This window comes from Acomys russatus, chromosome 18 (genome assembly GCF_903995435.1).
Source record: "Acomys russatus chromosome 18, mAcoRus1.1, whole genome shotgun sequence".
NCBI lineage: Eukaryota > Metazoa > Chordata > Mammalia > Rodentia > Muridae > Acomys > Acomys russatus.
In genome coordinates this window covers 21165149-21179540 of record NC_067154.1, presented here as the reverse complement: position 1 = coordinate 21179540, position 14392 = coordinate 21165149, and the positions used below count along the sequence as shown (strand labels likewise).

General features: G+C 42.5%; 1 protein-coding gene across 3 annotated transcripts in view; it reads left to right on the top strand.

Moving 5' to 3' along the window:
- The window catches only part of Dgkh (diacylglycerol kinase eta), a 171870-nt gene extending 157735 nt beyond the window's left edge, over positions 1 to 14135 (top strand). For 2 of the 3 annotated variants that reach the window (XM_051160864.1, XM_051160865.1), the window contains 4 exons: positions 2005 to 2097; positions 5538 to 5657; positions 6311 to 6419; positions 13852 to 14135. In XM_051160864.1, the coding sequence (XP_051016821.1) occupies positions 2005 to 2097; positions 5538 to 5657; positions 6311 to 6419; positions 13852 to 13904 (375 nt within the window). In that variant the 3' untranslated portion in view covers positions 13905 to 14135. Of the gene's footprint in view, positions 1 to 2004; positions 2098 to 5537; positions 5658 to 6310; positions 6420 to 7841; positions 7973 to 13851 lie in introns of all 3 variants that reach the window. The other variant, XM_051160863.1, reaches the window with a different exon arrangement.
- The last annotated feature ends 257 nt before the right edge of the window (positions 14136 to 14392 follow it).

The window sequence follows — 14392 nt, the reverse complement described above, 5'->3', positions numbered from 1 at the left end:
ACCTTTCAAGTCATTCTACTGTTTTATTACATTTCACTTATTCATTCATTCACTTTGGGGATAGAAGGTAGCTATAGAGCACATGTGGAGGTCAGAGCACAACTTGCAAGAATGAGTTCTCTCTTTCCACCATGTGTCTTCTGGGAATTAAAGTGAACTGCCAGGCTGGGTGGCAAAGCTCCTTTGCCAGCTGAGTCTTCTCACAGACCAAAGTGTTCCTTTCTCCTCGCCCTTTCCCCTTTCCCCTGGGTCTTAAAGAAAGGACAAACCTAGAAATTATTGTATGAGCTTGGTTAGAGATGTTGAGTCATTTCTTGGTTTGGCTCTGATGCTGTGTTTCACCTTTTGCTGAATTGCAGGTTGATGCTTCTGTGGCTTCTGATGGGGTGTGGATAGTGGAGTGGGTACAGTGTAACTAACTCTTGGGCTGTGAACTGCTCAAACCTTTATCTTACTCTTTCAATATTCAACCAAAATGAATGTTCAACTAGATGTTATTGCTCATGATTAAAGTTCACTAGTCAGTGTATTTGGAGCTACTCTGTTGTCCCTTGAAACAATCTGGAGGAGTGCGACACTAAGCCTTCTGCACAGTAGAAAGATCTGTGTATGACCTTTGACTCTTCCACAGCTTGACTACTACAGTTGTCTGCTATTGGCCAGTAATGTTAAAAAGTTACTTAAACATGTTTTTTGCTTTACTTATTTATATTTTATGTGTGTGTATTTATTTTATCTTAGTATATGAGTGTTTACTTGTATGTATGTCTGTGCACCATATGCATGTCATAACCTTGGAGGCCAGATGAGGGCATCAGATCCCCTGGGACTGGAGTTAGAGATGGCTGTGGACTGCTTGCCGTGTGGGTGCTGAGAATTGAACCCAGATCCTCCGGAAGAGCAGCCAGTGCGCTCACTGCTGCGCCACCTCGCCAGCCCCTTGACACATATTTTATATATGGTGTATGGTGGATGTCGTTCAGGAATCATGAGAAGGCAGTTTTCCTGCGTGATGGAACAAGGCAGAGACCAGTTGGGTCAGTTAGAACTTGAAGCAGGCACCATCAGTATCTAAGCTCATCGCGAGAGCCACAGGAAGCAGCTGACGTAGTTACAGTAGTAAAGTTCATTTTTCCATTCATTTCACTGAGTTGTCGGCTAATAGTATGCTTTTCATTCGTGCGCACTTTCCTCAGCTGAGAGTGGCACTGTGTTTGTGTGTTCATTTTTAAAAGAGATTATTTTTAACTCTGTATGTGTGTCCACGTGTTTGTGTGTCTGTGTTGGGATATATGCAGGGGACTGCAGGTACCCCAGGAGGTCAGAAGAGGACCTTGGGTTCCATGGGGCTAGAGGTACAGGAGCTGAAAGTCATCTGACATAGTCTAGGAACTGAACTCAGGTCCTGTAAGAACAGCTAGTGCTCTGAACTGATGAGCCATCTCCCCACTCTACTTTTTGATTGTTTAATGTGTATGTGTATGTGTGTATGTGTGTGTGTGTGTGTTATGTTGTCATAGCCTAGTTAGCTTTTTCTTAATTTTGCCTAATATTTCTTGTCTATACAGTTTACCTTTAAGATTTTTCAAATTGTCAAAAATCTAAAAAAAAATATGCATAACTGGACCTCTACTGTTCAAACCCATGATACGCAAAGATCTCCTGTACAATCAGATAATGTCCTCCTACGGAAAGTTTCTTTGATTAAACTTTTATGGATATATATAAAAACCAACATGTATATATCGGTTCTAGCATATATATACTTACAGGTAGGAGATACAATATTTAGTATATATACATTTTAGTTTATTATTTTGAATCTGTGTTTTATTAATTAACAGAAATAACCATCCTAACAAACCTGTGTACAAAAAAATTGAATTTGTTACAGAATTTTGGTATCTTTTTAAGAATCACTCATAATGAGAATAAAATTGTAGAATGAATTGGTGATGGGATTGTAATCTACTATGAAAACACATCTTTGTTATTGTTTTCTAGAGTCTTACGAGGGACACTGCCACTGAGATAGCCATCAACGTCAAGACGCTGTATAATGAGACGGAGTCTCTGCTGGTTGGCAGGGTTCCTTTGGTAAGAGAAACAGACGACTCTGCCTGTGATCCACAGTGACCAAAAGCAAATTAGAGAAGAAAGGGATTATCTCATCTCATAACTCCTGCTCATCTTCCATCACCAAGGGAAGTCAGCGCAGGGTCCTGGGGTCCAGTAAGTGAAGCAGAGGCCACAGAGGAGCCAAGCCTGCTGTCTCACTTCCATGTTCACGTTCAGCAGCCCAGAGGCCGCTGCCTGGGGATGGTACTGCCCACCGTGGCCTGGACCCTTCTCCGTTAGTGAGCAGTTAAGAGGATAACGTACAGACATGCCGCAGCCAACCTGATGAGGGAAACTTCTTATTTGAGGTTCCTTCCCCCCTCCCCCCCCATGTGACTGCATCTGTGTCAAGTTGACACCTGAGGCTAATTATGACAACAGATAGTGAGATAATAACTGAGCCTTGCTCCGTTAGTGAGTGAGGTTTTTATTTTTTTTTTTACTTTTGGAATTTTTATTTAATATTTTTTTCTGACCATATTTAAATACAAATACATGAATGAGCATAATTGTAGCCATAAATAAGAAAGACTACTAAAGATGCCCCTCTACACGTACCCACACACACACAAACTATCCATAGATGCTTGTGTTTATTCCCCCGAGGGGTTGGGAATATTCTAGATTATCTATTTATCTGTTTTTAGGAATATTTCATTATTTTAATGGTACCTTCAACTTAGGTTTGTTGATGTTTCCTTTTGTTAGTTACCTTTCTTATGGGTGAAGGAAAACACCAGTACTTTGTTCTTCAGATCAAAGTTATACTGACATTCCAAAGGTGGTGGAGACTTAAGATGCAAAAAGAATGCACTGCTCCTACAAAGTCCTGGCAATGTTGTGGTAACCAAAGCAACTGGCTGAAGTGGTCGAGTAGTTGATTTAACTGAAAAAAAAAAAATCATATGCGCCTTTGACTTTTTTTAAAATAGCACTGTAGTACATGATAAAGGGGCTTTGCTTAATGAGTGAGTTTTGAGCAGAGCTCTGACCTCCATTCTTGGACCTTCCTTTTGGCCAGACTTTTGCCTTCAGGAAAGCAGTGCTAAACATTAGAGCTGTGATCCAGGCCATCGTGTCCTCGTGCCCACCCCCTCTCTCTGATCAGCTCTGAAAGGTTTGGACTGCATAGTGTGGCACACATTCCTTAGCTGCTCGTGTGTATACAAGTTCAGGAGAGACCACAGCTTCATTCCCCCAGTGACCACTGGAAATACGATTGGCCTAGTATCCCAGGTTTGCTCTATAAACAGTGTACATCAAGAGCTGTCTCTGTTTTAACTCAGTTTGATCCTGGAAATGAAGTGTAAGAAAGTGTAAGAAAGAATCTGTCTAAAGCCCACAGGCCTGGAGCATAAACATAGCCCTTCCTGTAAAAAACACCTGAATGTTTTTTGGATCTTCTAACATTGACTCTTGTCTCTAGCTAGAGTTAGGCATATGGAAGGCCCAATACATGAGCTATCTTTCTCTTCCTTGTATCCCTTTGAATGATCTCAAAGCATTTCTTGTCAAGGCAGTTTCATCTGGGAAATTATAACCTAAACAAAATTATGGAAGTCATTAACGTCATAGTGCTTGACATAGCAGGTTGGGGGAACTGGAGCTTGGACTTCATGCTGGGGTGTGACTGTGGTCCATCAAGATGCTGTCACAGGAATCCTTTTCCTGCTTAAGAAACCCAGAGGTTTCCTTGGGGCCAGTGTTCTTCACCATCTCCTGGGGAATGGAAACACAGCTTCCTGGGCCACAGGGTGTGGCCTCCACTCCTGCTGTGTAGAACTAGGCAGAAGCAGCACTGGTTACATGCTGATAAGATCAACGAAGGCCCCTTCTTGGCTATCGTTGATACTGTCTTTGTTAACCAGAATCTTCTATTGCTTATCCAGATTAAGCCTGCTAGAAATCCTGTGTGCTCTGATTAAACTTCCAGTTTTCCAATTGAGATGTGCAGTTTTGTGTCACTTGAAAGACTTTTAAGGTCATTTATGATAAGAAATAGAAGCATAACTTTACCCTTTACACCAAAAGTACCTTCTTTGCTCTAATGTATTATATTTAGTGATTATATTATATTAAAACATAACACCCCCCTTCATTTCTAATTCTCTGTGACTCTCAAGTATGGATGTTTGGTTTGAAATAAGTCCCAGGAAATTTGCCCAATCTTAACAATAATGATAATAAAGTTTATTATATTTGAGAGCAACCAACACTCATTTTTCATTTTGCTTCCAGAACAAATGTGAAATACCATCTAGTCAGTCTTATAAGACATAAACTCTTATATTGAAAGGAAAGTGGTAAATGTCATACAATAGGGTGAAAATTCCTTATTTTTACTGACTTTTTTTTTTTTTTTTTTTTGGTTTTTCGAGACAAGGTTTGTCTGTGTAGCCTTGGCTGTCCTGGATTCACTTTGTAGACCAGGCTGGCCTCTAACTCACAGCGATCCGCCTGCCTCTGCCTCCCGAGTGCTGGGATTAAAGGCGTGCGCCACCACGCCTGGCTTTTTTACTGACTTCTAGGAGATACTTTCAGTATCACAGGGAATCCACAACAAAAAGACACTTACAATAGACAATGGTGATGCGGAACTTTCCTCTAAAATTCTGCGAACACTGGTGCAAGCACTTTGGAGTTTTAAAGTAGTTTAGGAAGGTTAGGGTTAGCTGGAGGAGTGCCCAGAGGTGCTCTCGTCAGGTTGTGCTGTTTCTAACAGAGGAAGCTAAGGTGCCCGAAGCCAGCTACCCTTCCTGACTGCATAGTAAGTAACTATGCCAGGGCCAGAATCTCACCAACTGCCTTCCACTTCATGCATCATAGTAACTATCAAATAAGTTACCGTGAATAATAAATTCTCTTTAAAGTATCCACGTCTGGTTCCAGATTACTAGCCCTTTAACTTTTAGCTTTATCCTGATTTTCATAATTGCTCTTCATCACAAATTTTTCTGAGATTTATTTTTCCCTTAAACTTGTCCTTTTGATTTTTCAGGAGGGAGGGTGTGTGTGTGTGTGTGTGTGTGTGTGTGTGTGTGTGTGTGTTTTATGCTTTTTATATGACAGGTATTTGGTTAGTTTTTTTTTTTTTTTAACGTATTTGTTCATGAAACAAAGTCTATGTAAGTTAGGAGAATTTTGACCCAAATTTGACGGCTCATAGATATGTGCCTGGAAGCAGTGAAGGGGCATTTAGAATAGGGAACAGAAGAGTATGACGTCCACGAAACACTAAAAAGAGTACTTTTGGAGTGGAAAATATCCAGTTGCACCAGTCATGTATATGAACTTTGGGATTAGAAGTTAGGGCTGAAGCAACGAGCTTATCAGAAGGACGGTCACAGTGGCCTCGCTGTTCTGTGGAGTTGGTTGCTGAGTGTCGCCTTGTTTCGCTTTCTCACCCTGCCTGTGACTAGCAGTTGGAATCTCCCCACGAAGAGCGGGTGTCCAGTGCCTTACACACTGTAGAGGCGGAGCTGCAGAAGTTAACCGAGATCCCCTGGCTTTACTATGTCCTCCGCCCAAACGAGGACGAGGTACGTAAGGTTCGGCCTCCAGATGCATGTCACAGTAAGACTGTAGAGTCTGCACTTACCTTTGAAAAAGAGGCATTTCAGGGAAATGAGTTTGAATACTTCTTTGAAATGTTTCGTCATTGGAGAAGAAAGGGCCTTTTTGTGTAGGGTGGCACGTGTTCAGTGTCCCCGAGCCCTTCTGTGCTGGCGTCTTTTCTTGTCAACTAGACACAAGCTAGAGTAGTTCCGCCAAGAGGCAACCTCAGTTGAGAAAATGCACGCAGCAGACTGTGCTTCAGGGAAGCCCTTACGGCATAACCCTAATTAGTGCTTCATGGGGAGAGGCTCAGCCCGGCCTTGTGGTCTGGGCCATTGGAAAGCAGCCCAGTTAAGCATGAGGAGCAGGCAGTAAGCAGCGCCCCTCCATGGCCTCTGCATCAGCTCCTGCCTCCGGGTTCCAGCCCCGTGTGAGTTTTACCCTGTCTTCCCTCAGCCCTGGACTCTGACATGGAAGTGTAAGCTGAAGTAGAAACACTTTCCTCAGTCATGGGGGTCTCATCACAGCGAGAGAAGCCGTTATTAGGACACCATTCTTATTTTACACCTGCTGGCAGAGTGGGGTTTTCGTCCCACAACCTCCTAAAGCAGTGCCCGCCCTCGCTTGGTTTTGACAGGAGCCTCCGATGGACTGCACCAAAAGAGAAAACAAAAGCACCGTCTTCCGTATCGTGCCAAAGTTTAAAAAAGAAAAGGCTCCGAAACAGAAGACAAGTTCACAGCTTGGTAGGTGGTCGCACGCTGGGGGAACAAAATACCGTACTGAAAAGGTGTTGGTGAGGGGCCCGGAATGTTCTAGGACTAGGTAGCAGTGAGCATTTCCCAGCGTTGTAAATATATTATCACTGAGCTGTGTGCTTTGAAGTGGTTAAAATGGTGCACTGAGCCATGCAAGTCACATGGTCCCCAGTGTGCCCGGTTAGGGTGAGAATCTATGGTTCCAGGTGTAAGGAAAAGATGAGGCAGTCGCCTGGTTGTCTCTGTCTGTACAGTTGAGTCACTGTGTCCATTCAGCTGCTCCAAACACCAGTGTGTAACTCCGTTTTCTTCTCAGTTAAAAGCCCAGATCACTTTGATAAGGAGAGCATAGGCGTTTTCTTTTACTTAGCTTGCTAACTGTATTTTCTCACTGAAGTTTCAAATCCCCGTTTTTCCTGTTTTAAGGACACCATTCCACCCTCTGATAAGGCCAGTGTGCGTGCTACTTAGATCCTCAGCAAAGATGAAGCCTTCTGTACCCTGCTACTTTTCCTAGCTCCCTTCCCGTAGAGTTTAACTGTGTGCTCTCTGTGCTAGGACCTCGGGAGTTCTGTGTCTAGCTCTGCCTTTCATAATGAGATGACTTCATAAAAGCTTAGAAAAATTGTATACATTTTAAATGATAAATTGTATAAGTTTAAATTATATTTTATAAATTCTTCTAAGCCCTGTGGTCTTTATAAACAGTGATGTGAAACCTTTCGTCTACAAGGATAGTTACTGAGGCATGTCCAAAAACCAAACACTGGGGGAAAAGTAGGTTCTTATTGCACTAACTTGCGTTGAATAAAAGATTGAAAGAACAATTATTCATACTGAAAAGTAGCCTAATCCAACTAGTCTCGGACAGCAGTCTGAACAGTCTTTTAAATGACATTAAAGTGATCTATGGCCGTTTATTGGAATTATCAATAACAGAGTCAATAGAGGCAACACTTGCAAGCCAGCAAGATCTTTAGCAGATATGTATGTAAAGCCAAGCCAAGTAGCCCAGATCAGAGTCTAACTTTAATTAGCATTTGTAGCTCTTTTCTAACTAAACATTTCACCTGTGGTCTTAAGGAAAGCTGTCAGAACTCATTACGATTTTTTGCATCCTTGAGCTTAACGGTACAGAATTAATGTCCTATTGCACATTGTGTGATTAAGATGAGAGGAAGCTGGACCGTGGCTGAAGGCAAGGGTGCGGTTGGCACCCATCTTTATAGGCAGATCCTTGGCAGTCTGTGCCCTGCGTGGGGAGGGGAGGTAGCTCTGTTGAAGCACCGCCTTCCGCCTTCCCTTTGCTAGCGCCCACTGCTGTCTGCGTTGCATCTTCTCGGCTGACCTTTGCTTTGTAATGCATCCTGCATGTAGAGATTAAGGGGGTTTTGCTCTTAACTTTGGTAGTTCAGAGTTGGGGCACAGAGGAAGTCGCTGCTTGGCTGGATCTGCTCAATTTGGGAGAGTACAAAGAACTCTTCATTCGTCATGACATCAGAGGGGCTGAACTTTTGCATCTGGAAAGACGAGATCTTAAGGTATTTTTTTCTTTTCTTTTGCGCTTTTGGGGGAAAAAAATCTTGCAATACAGAATCTTTTCTGTTGTGAGTCCTCTGTTGCATGCTTTCAGCTTGGCTTGTGTTATGCAAATGTGTAGTCACCCCAGTGCTTTTCCTGTGAGAATGTGGGCAGTGCTTTCCTGTCAGGACCACTCTCTGACTCTCCCAGCTAAAGCACAGCATGCACCTCGTAACTTCGCTCCCTATCCATCGGTGGGGCTGCTACTGTCCTAACGTTTCCGAGTGGAGTGTGCCACGTTTCTACCGTCTCATTGTGTGCAGCTGCATGGATGGCAGTGACTGTTATTGGAAAAGACTGAAAATGAATGGGATATAAGGACAACTAAAAATTGATGTACAAGACTAATAAGAAAGCCTTTCTATTTATATGAAGCTATATATGAGACAGCAGGGATAATTTAGAGGTCTCTGACTTTGTTGTGTTTCTAAACTGAACTTTAGAGATTACATGCAGAACTAAACAGTAAATCAAAACTTTTTTCCCCCATAACACTTTGTTGCTGTTTTATTAGTCTCAAAAAGAAATGCATTAATTTCTTAGGAAATGGAGCTGCTTTCTCTGCCATGTGTGCCAGAACAGGCAACCCCTTCATTGGCGATGCGCAGCAGTTCGCTTTGACTCTTTGTGTGCAGGCTCAGCAGTAGAACAGCCGAAGCAGGATTCTTCTGTCTGAGACTGGAATGATAGGAGCTAGAGAGATGGCTCAGTCAACGCCTCTGCTACACAGGCGTAGGAGCCTGAGGCCAGCGCCCGGCACCCGTGCACGCAGCAGCTACAAGGCATGGTGGCGTGGGTCTCAGACCTCAAGACTCGGGCTGGTTAGAGACAGCAGCATTCTCAAGAGCTCTCTTGCCAGCCAGTCTAGCCAATGGTCTCTAAACTCAGTGAGAGACCCTGTCTCAAAGAATCAGGTCGTGGGTGGTGGAGAAAGACACACGTGGACCTCTGGCTTCCACAGGCACGCACATGCAGAAAACCATGAGTAATAGGAGTTTATTATATTTTCTCACCACATGCTGCCATTTTACAACTACAGTAAATAAATAACATTGCTGAAAGGATCCCTTTCCGATAGAGCATGTTCTAGAATGTGTAGAGTTAGGACCTCTCAGCACATCTATAACACTTGGGCTTTCATCTGCATAATTTAGCAGAGATCTTGACACAAGTAATGGGTAGTGTAAAGTTCATGTCTTTATTAAGGATTTGTGTAGTCCTCTAGCAGATCAAAAGGAGAATACTGTTTTTAATCTAAACATTGTTAGCTGTGATAATCATAGAATAATAGATTAATTGTTCTGTGAGTCCTAACTGATGCAATTCAAAATACCCAGGGTTAGAGCTCATACAGTAGAGACTGACCTCAGAACGTGAAATGAATGCATGTACATGCGCACACACGACACATGCACAGAACTGTGGGGCCTTTTTATAGCTAGTGTTTGTGTAGCTCCTTGTAAATTGGCCGATGCAATATGTATTGAGCAGCCAGTTTCTGGTTAATGGATTGTGCTGGGTTCACTCAGTGTCATCTTCCTTCTAGAGGCTCACATCACGCATGTGCTGAACTTGTGTGTATTAAAGTACTCATAGACCCATGTTCATGCCATGTGACTACATATACAGGTATATACTCAGCACACAGATATATACATATGCATACACATATATTGAATGTAGCAAATATTTGCCAAATGTTAAAGCCCATTCATACACACAGACGCCAAGTCAGAGTGATCATCGCCTGTGTGGAGAGAGATAGAGAGAGAAATTAAGAGAAGAAAGGAGATGGCTGAGAAGTAATTTACTAAACTTTCTCATTCATTTTCATGGTTTGCTTTTGTTTTCTTTGTGTTTTTTTTTTTTAATGCCAATTATCTTCTCCCCCTTGACATTTTCCCTTATAAATTTGTGTTGTCAGCTAGTCAGTTGGTGGCGCATGCCTTTAATCCCAGCACTCGGGAGGCAGGGGCAGGTGGATCTCTCTGAGTTTGAGGCCAGCCTGGTTTACAAAGTGAGTCCAGGACAGCCAAGGCTACACAGAGAGACCCTGTCTCAAAAAACAAAACAAAACAAACTTTGTGTTGTCATTTAACTCTTTTGTTTGTAGTTAGAGTATGGGTAATGGGAAGAGGTCACTTTCACAGAATCTTGTAGAGCACAAACCATGAGCCTGGAGCACCCCTGCCCTCACCTCTGTATCTGAGCTGTGGGAGCAGCGGACCTGTAGACCAGTTCCTAAATGCTGGGGAAGGCTCACCTGCAGCGGCGCCCTCTCCCACCCCACCCATTGCTTCAGCGCCTATATGTGAACATGTCAGTGATTCAGTCTTCTCTAACTTTGACCTCATTCTGAACTTTCGGATTCTGTCACCAACTGGCTGCTGATACTTGGGTTGACCATGTCCTTAGCCCTTTGGGTGCTGGAAAGCAGAGCAACCCAGAGTCAAGATTTACTGCTCTCCTCTTCCTGGCACTTCTTACCATTCTAGCCAAACTCTTAACACTGTAGATTCTGCTCAATCATTCTCTCAAGTTCTTCCCAGGACCTTCCTTCACACTGCATGCCATCCTACCTTCTCATGGAAGATCAGGAGCTCTCAGTTTGGTCTTCTCCCTGTTCCTCTGTCTCTCCAGTCTATAACCCATAACCATGATATGTTGCCATCTTCAATCAAGTATATTACTTTTCTGGTTTGGACCTTCCAGAAGTTTCTCCTTCTTGTGAGAATAATGACGCCCATCAGAATAATGGCATCCATCTCCATGGAGGCCCAAAGACCTTGCCTGTTTCCTCATCCTCTTGCCTCTAGCCCCGCGCTAACCCATGGCCCATCCACTTGGGCCTCCTTTCAGTTGCTTAAAAACACTGTCTCTGACCATGAGGATGTGTGCTTATTGTTAGTTTCTCCCACTACCCCTCACCCAGTTAACTCCTTCCCACAGCTCGGCTGAAGTGTCTCTTCATTAACACTGAAGCTTACTAAACAACCGAAGATAGCAACCTGACGGTCTAAGCTTGGCAAAGAGAACAGTTTCTAACACTCTAGCAAAGGAGGAAGAAGGCAGTGATCTTTCCCCTGCTAGAACACAGTAGGGAGGGATACTGGAGACGATGGAAGGCAGAGTGAAGGGACACACACACACACACACATGGAAAATTGTTTATAGGTGGTGAGAAGGATAACTCAATATCTGCAAAGAGATCTTTGGCAAATTTATGTCTACTCATCCAGGGAAACAAAAAGTTGGTAATAAGGAATATGATAAATACAGTAAGTGTATAGGTGGAGATGGAGATGGGGCAGGAATTTAGCCAAATCTAAGAGAGACCCCATCCAAAAACAAGATCGAGGATCTTTGGCCTCTACATGTATGAACACACCACACATCTGTCTACACAACATCTATACACACAAATACATAAAAAGTGTACAATGACACAATTATGTGATACTGGCCAAAATAAAAACTATATCAAATGTCAAGGCAATTCTCTTATCGTAACATAACAGCTACAAGACATGAAGATACTGAATTTTGTCAAAGTAAAGAAACTGTAGCTAGGAAATCATTGTAACTATGTTACCCACTAGAGACCACCTCATTGTTCCAAAGCAGTAACTCTGAGTAAAATATCAAAGGTGTTTTTATCCTGGAGAATGCAGTGTTTATAGGGCCTAAAATAAGATATTTAATATTTGAATATATTTTATGAGCAGAGTACTATATTTACTAATACAATCTAAAGGATAAATCTTCCACTCAACTGGGAACTATGAAATGTAGCATTTACATTCTTTTTGCAAAAAAAAAAAAAAAAAGACCAAACATATTTTCTATTCATGTGTGTATGTCTATATGAGCATATTACCATGCGTCCAGGAGCCCACAGGCCAGCAGAAGGCATGGGATTGCTGGAGCTGGAGTTACAGGTAGTTGTAAGCCCCTTCTTAACATGGGTGTCCGGGACCTAAACTGTGTCCTCTGAAGTGGCAAGCTGTTAGTCAGGGCAAGCTCTGAGCCACACTCTCCAGCTCCACTAAAATACTCATTTACAGTCTAAATTTGTACAACAGACATGGATTTGGGCTTGCCCTATGGTTTGATATTTAACACATACCCCAGTAATGTGTAATAGCGTTAGAATTAACTTGTTTACCCTGGTAGCATATGAGAGCATTTGTTTTTCTGGGCCAATTAAGTTTGATAAAAATGTTACCCTGAAATTATTTCAAGCTTGAATGGCAGTGGCTATGGAAAAAAAAAAAAAAATGGTTTCCTAGAAGGATTTAGATTGATGGTTATTATCACTACTAAATTGCAAGAGAGATAGTGTATGCCGTCTCCATGTGTGTAATTTAAATCAGTTTGACCTACTTCATTTATAAGCTTAAGAATCAATCTAGCCCCCCTACATTACAGGACTGAGTGAAATTTCTGGAACTTTTCCTTTACGTCATCATATAGTTAACTTTGGGGGAGGGGGAAGCAAATCTCAGGGAAGATTAGAGAGAAAAACAGAAGACTCACTTAGAAGCACTCGAGGGGCCAGCTAGCCTGGGATGCTCTGCAAAGTTTATGTAAGCTACAAGAGAGACCATGCCTCAAAAACAGTGGAAGGAGAGAGCCAACTCCCCCGAATGGGCTTCTGGCCTCCACATGGTCACTGTGGCATGTGCATGACCAGATTCATCCGTGTGTGTACACACACACACACACACACACACACACACACACGAGCGCGCATGAGAGACAATCAAGAATACTTAATCAGATATTCCCATCAAATCAGGACTCAAATGAATGTACACTGTAAAGTTTAGGTACCATCCTCTATGATTAAACTACACATTTTTTTTCTCCCCAAAGCCTGGGTCACATGTAGCCCAGGCTGGTCTCAAACTTGTTATGTAGCCAAGGATGACCTTGAAATCATTATCTGACCACCCCTGTCTCCTAAATCCTAGTCTGACAGGCCTCGACTTTAAGTTTAATACAGCACAAGACATAAATAAAACACAAGAACTGGGTGTGGTGGCACATAATTCCAAAGGTTGGGAAGCTGAGGCAGGAGGATAACTCAAGAGTTCGACTAGGCTAGACAAGATAGCAGGACCTTGTCTACAAAAAGTAGGCACGTGTGTTCATGAACATGACAAAAATGTGCCTGAGAAGTTCTGTTGTCCTTCATCATTTGTTTCAGATCACAAAAGAGCTTGTCTTTTTTTAAAAAAAGCCGACGGTGGTGGCGCACACCTTTAATCTCAGCACTTGGGAAGCAAAGGCAGGTGGATCGCTGTGAGTTCGAGGCCAGCCTGGTCTACAAAGCAAGTCCAGGACAGCCAAGGCTACACAGAGAGACCCTGTCTCGAAAAACCAAAAAACAAACAAACAAAACAAAAAACAAACAGGAAAAAGATCATATTAGTGGTGACTCTTGAGCACTTTGCCTAGCTGTACATAATTGATGACAATAACACATTTAAGATGAGTTTCTGTGGGGTGTGGTTTCTTTTTATTGACTGGGCCACTTGTCAGTATTCAGATTATTTTTGTTTTATTAACTTAGTTTTCTAGCTATCACTTCCAGAACCATTGAATACAAACTGTTAATGAAATGAAATAAATGCTAACTATGCTAATTACTAGTTGAAATTTTAATTTCCAGTTCTCCTTATTGGTAAACTTCTCTCTCTCTCTCTCTCTCTCTCTCTCTTTCTCTCTCTCTCTCTCTCTCTGTTTCTCCCTCCCTCCCGATTACTTTTGTTTTTCTTTCTAACTTTTTTTTTTTTTATTAAAAGTTTTCCTTTCTCTCTCTTTTTTATTTTTTTAGGACCTGGGGATACCGAAAGTGGGTCATATGAAGCGAATTCTCCAGGGAATTAAAGAGCTTGACAGGAACCCTCCCAACTTGCTCTGAGGTGTGCTCACACTGCTGCTCTCTCTGGGAAGAGAAGTCCTCAGCACCCAATACAGAGTTCTGGGAAACCGCCGCCTGTTCTCGTGACTCAGTGCGTGGATAGGCGCCTCTGGAGCACATCTCTGGATTGATGTTTTGCTGTGGGTGAAAGTTTTGTAAGGTATTAGAACATAATTTTTGTGCCAAAAAACAAAACAAAACACCCAAAACCATTCCACAAAACCATTTTCTCAATGTGCAAACCTGACATGCTAGAAAATGCTCACAGTAGTGAAAGACGAATTAGAATTGTTTGCCTTATCTCTAACAGGTGGGATTGCTTGCCTGTCAGCATTCTCCTTAGATCTGGGCTGATGGGAGGGTCTTATGTGCACCTGCAGCTGTGTTTACAGTGTGCAGCTAAAAGGTCTCAGGCATCTTCAGTGAAGGCTGTGATTCCTTCCTAGAAACCACT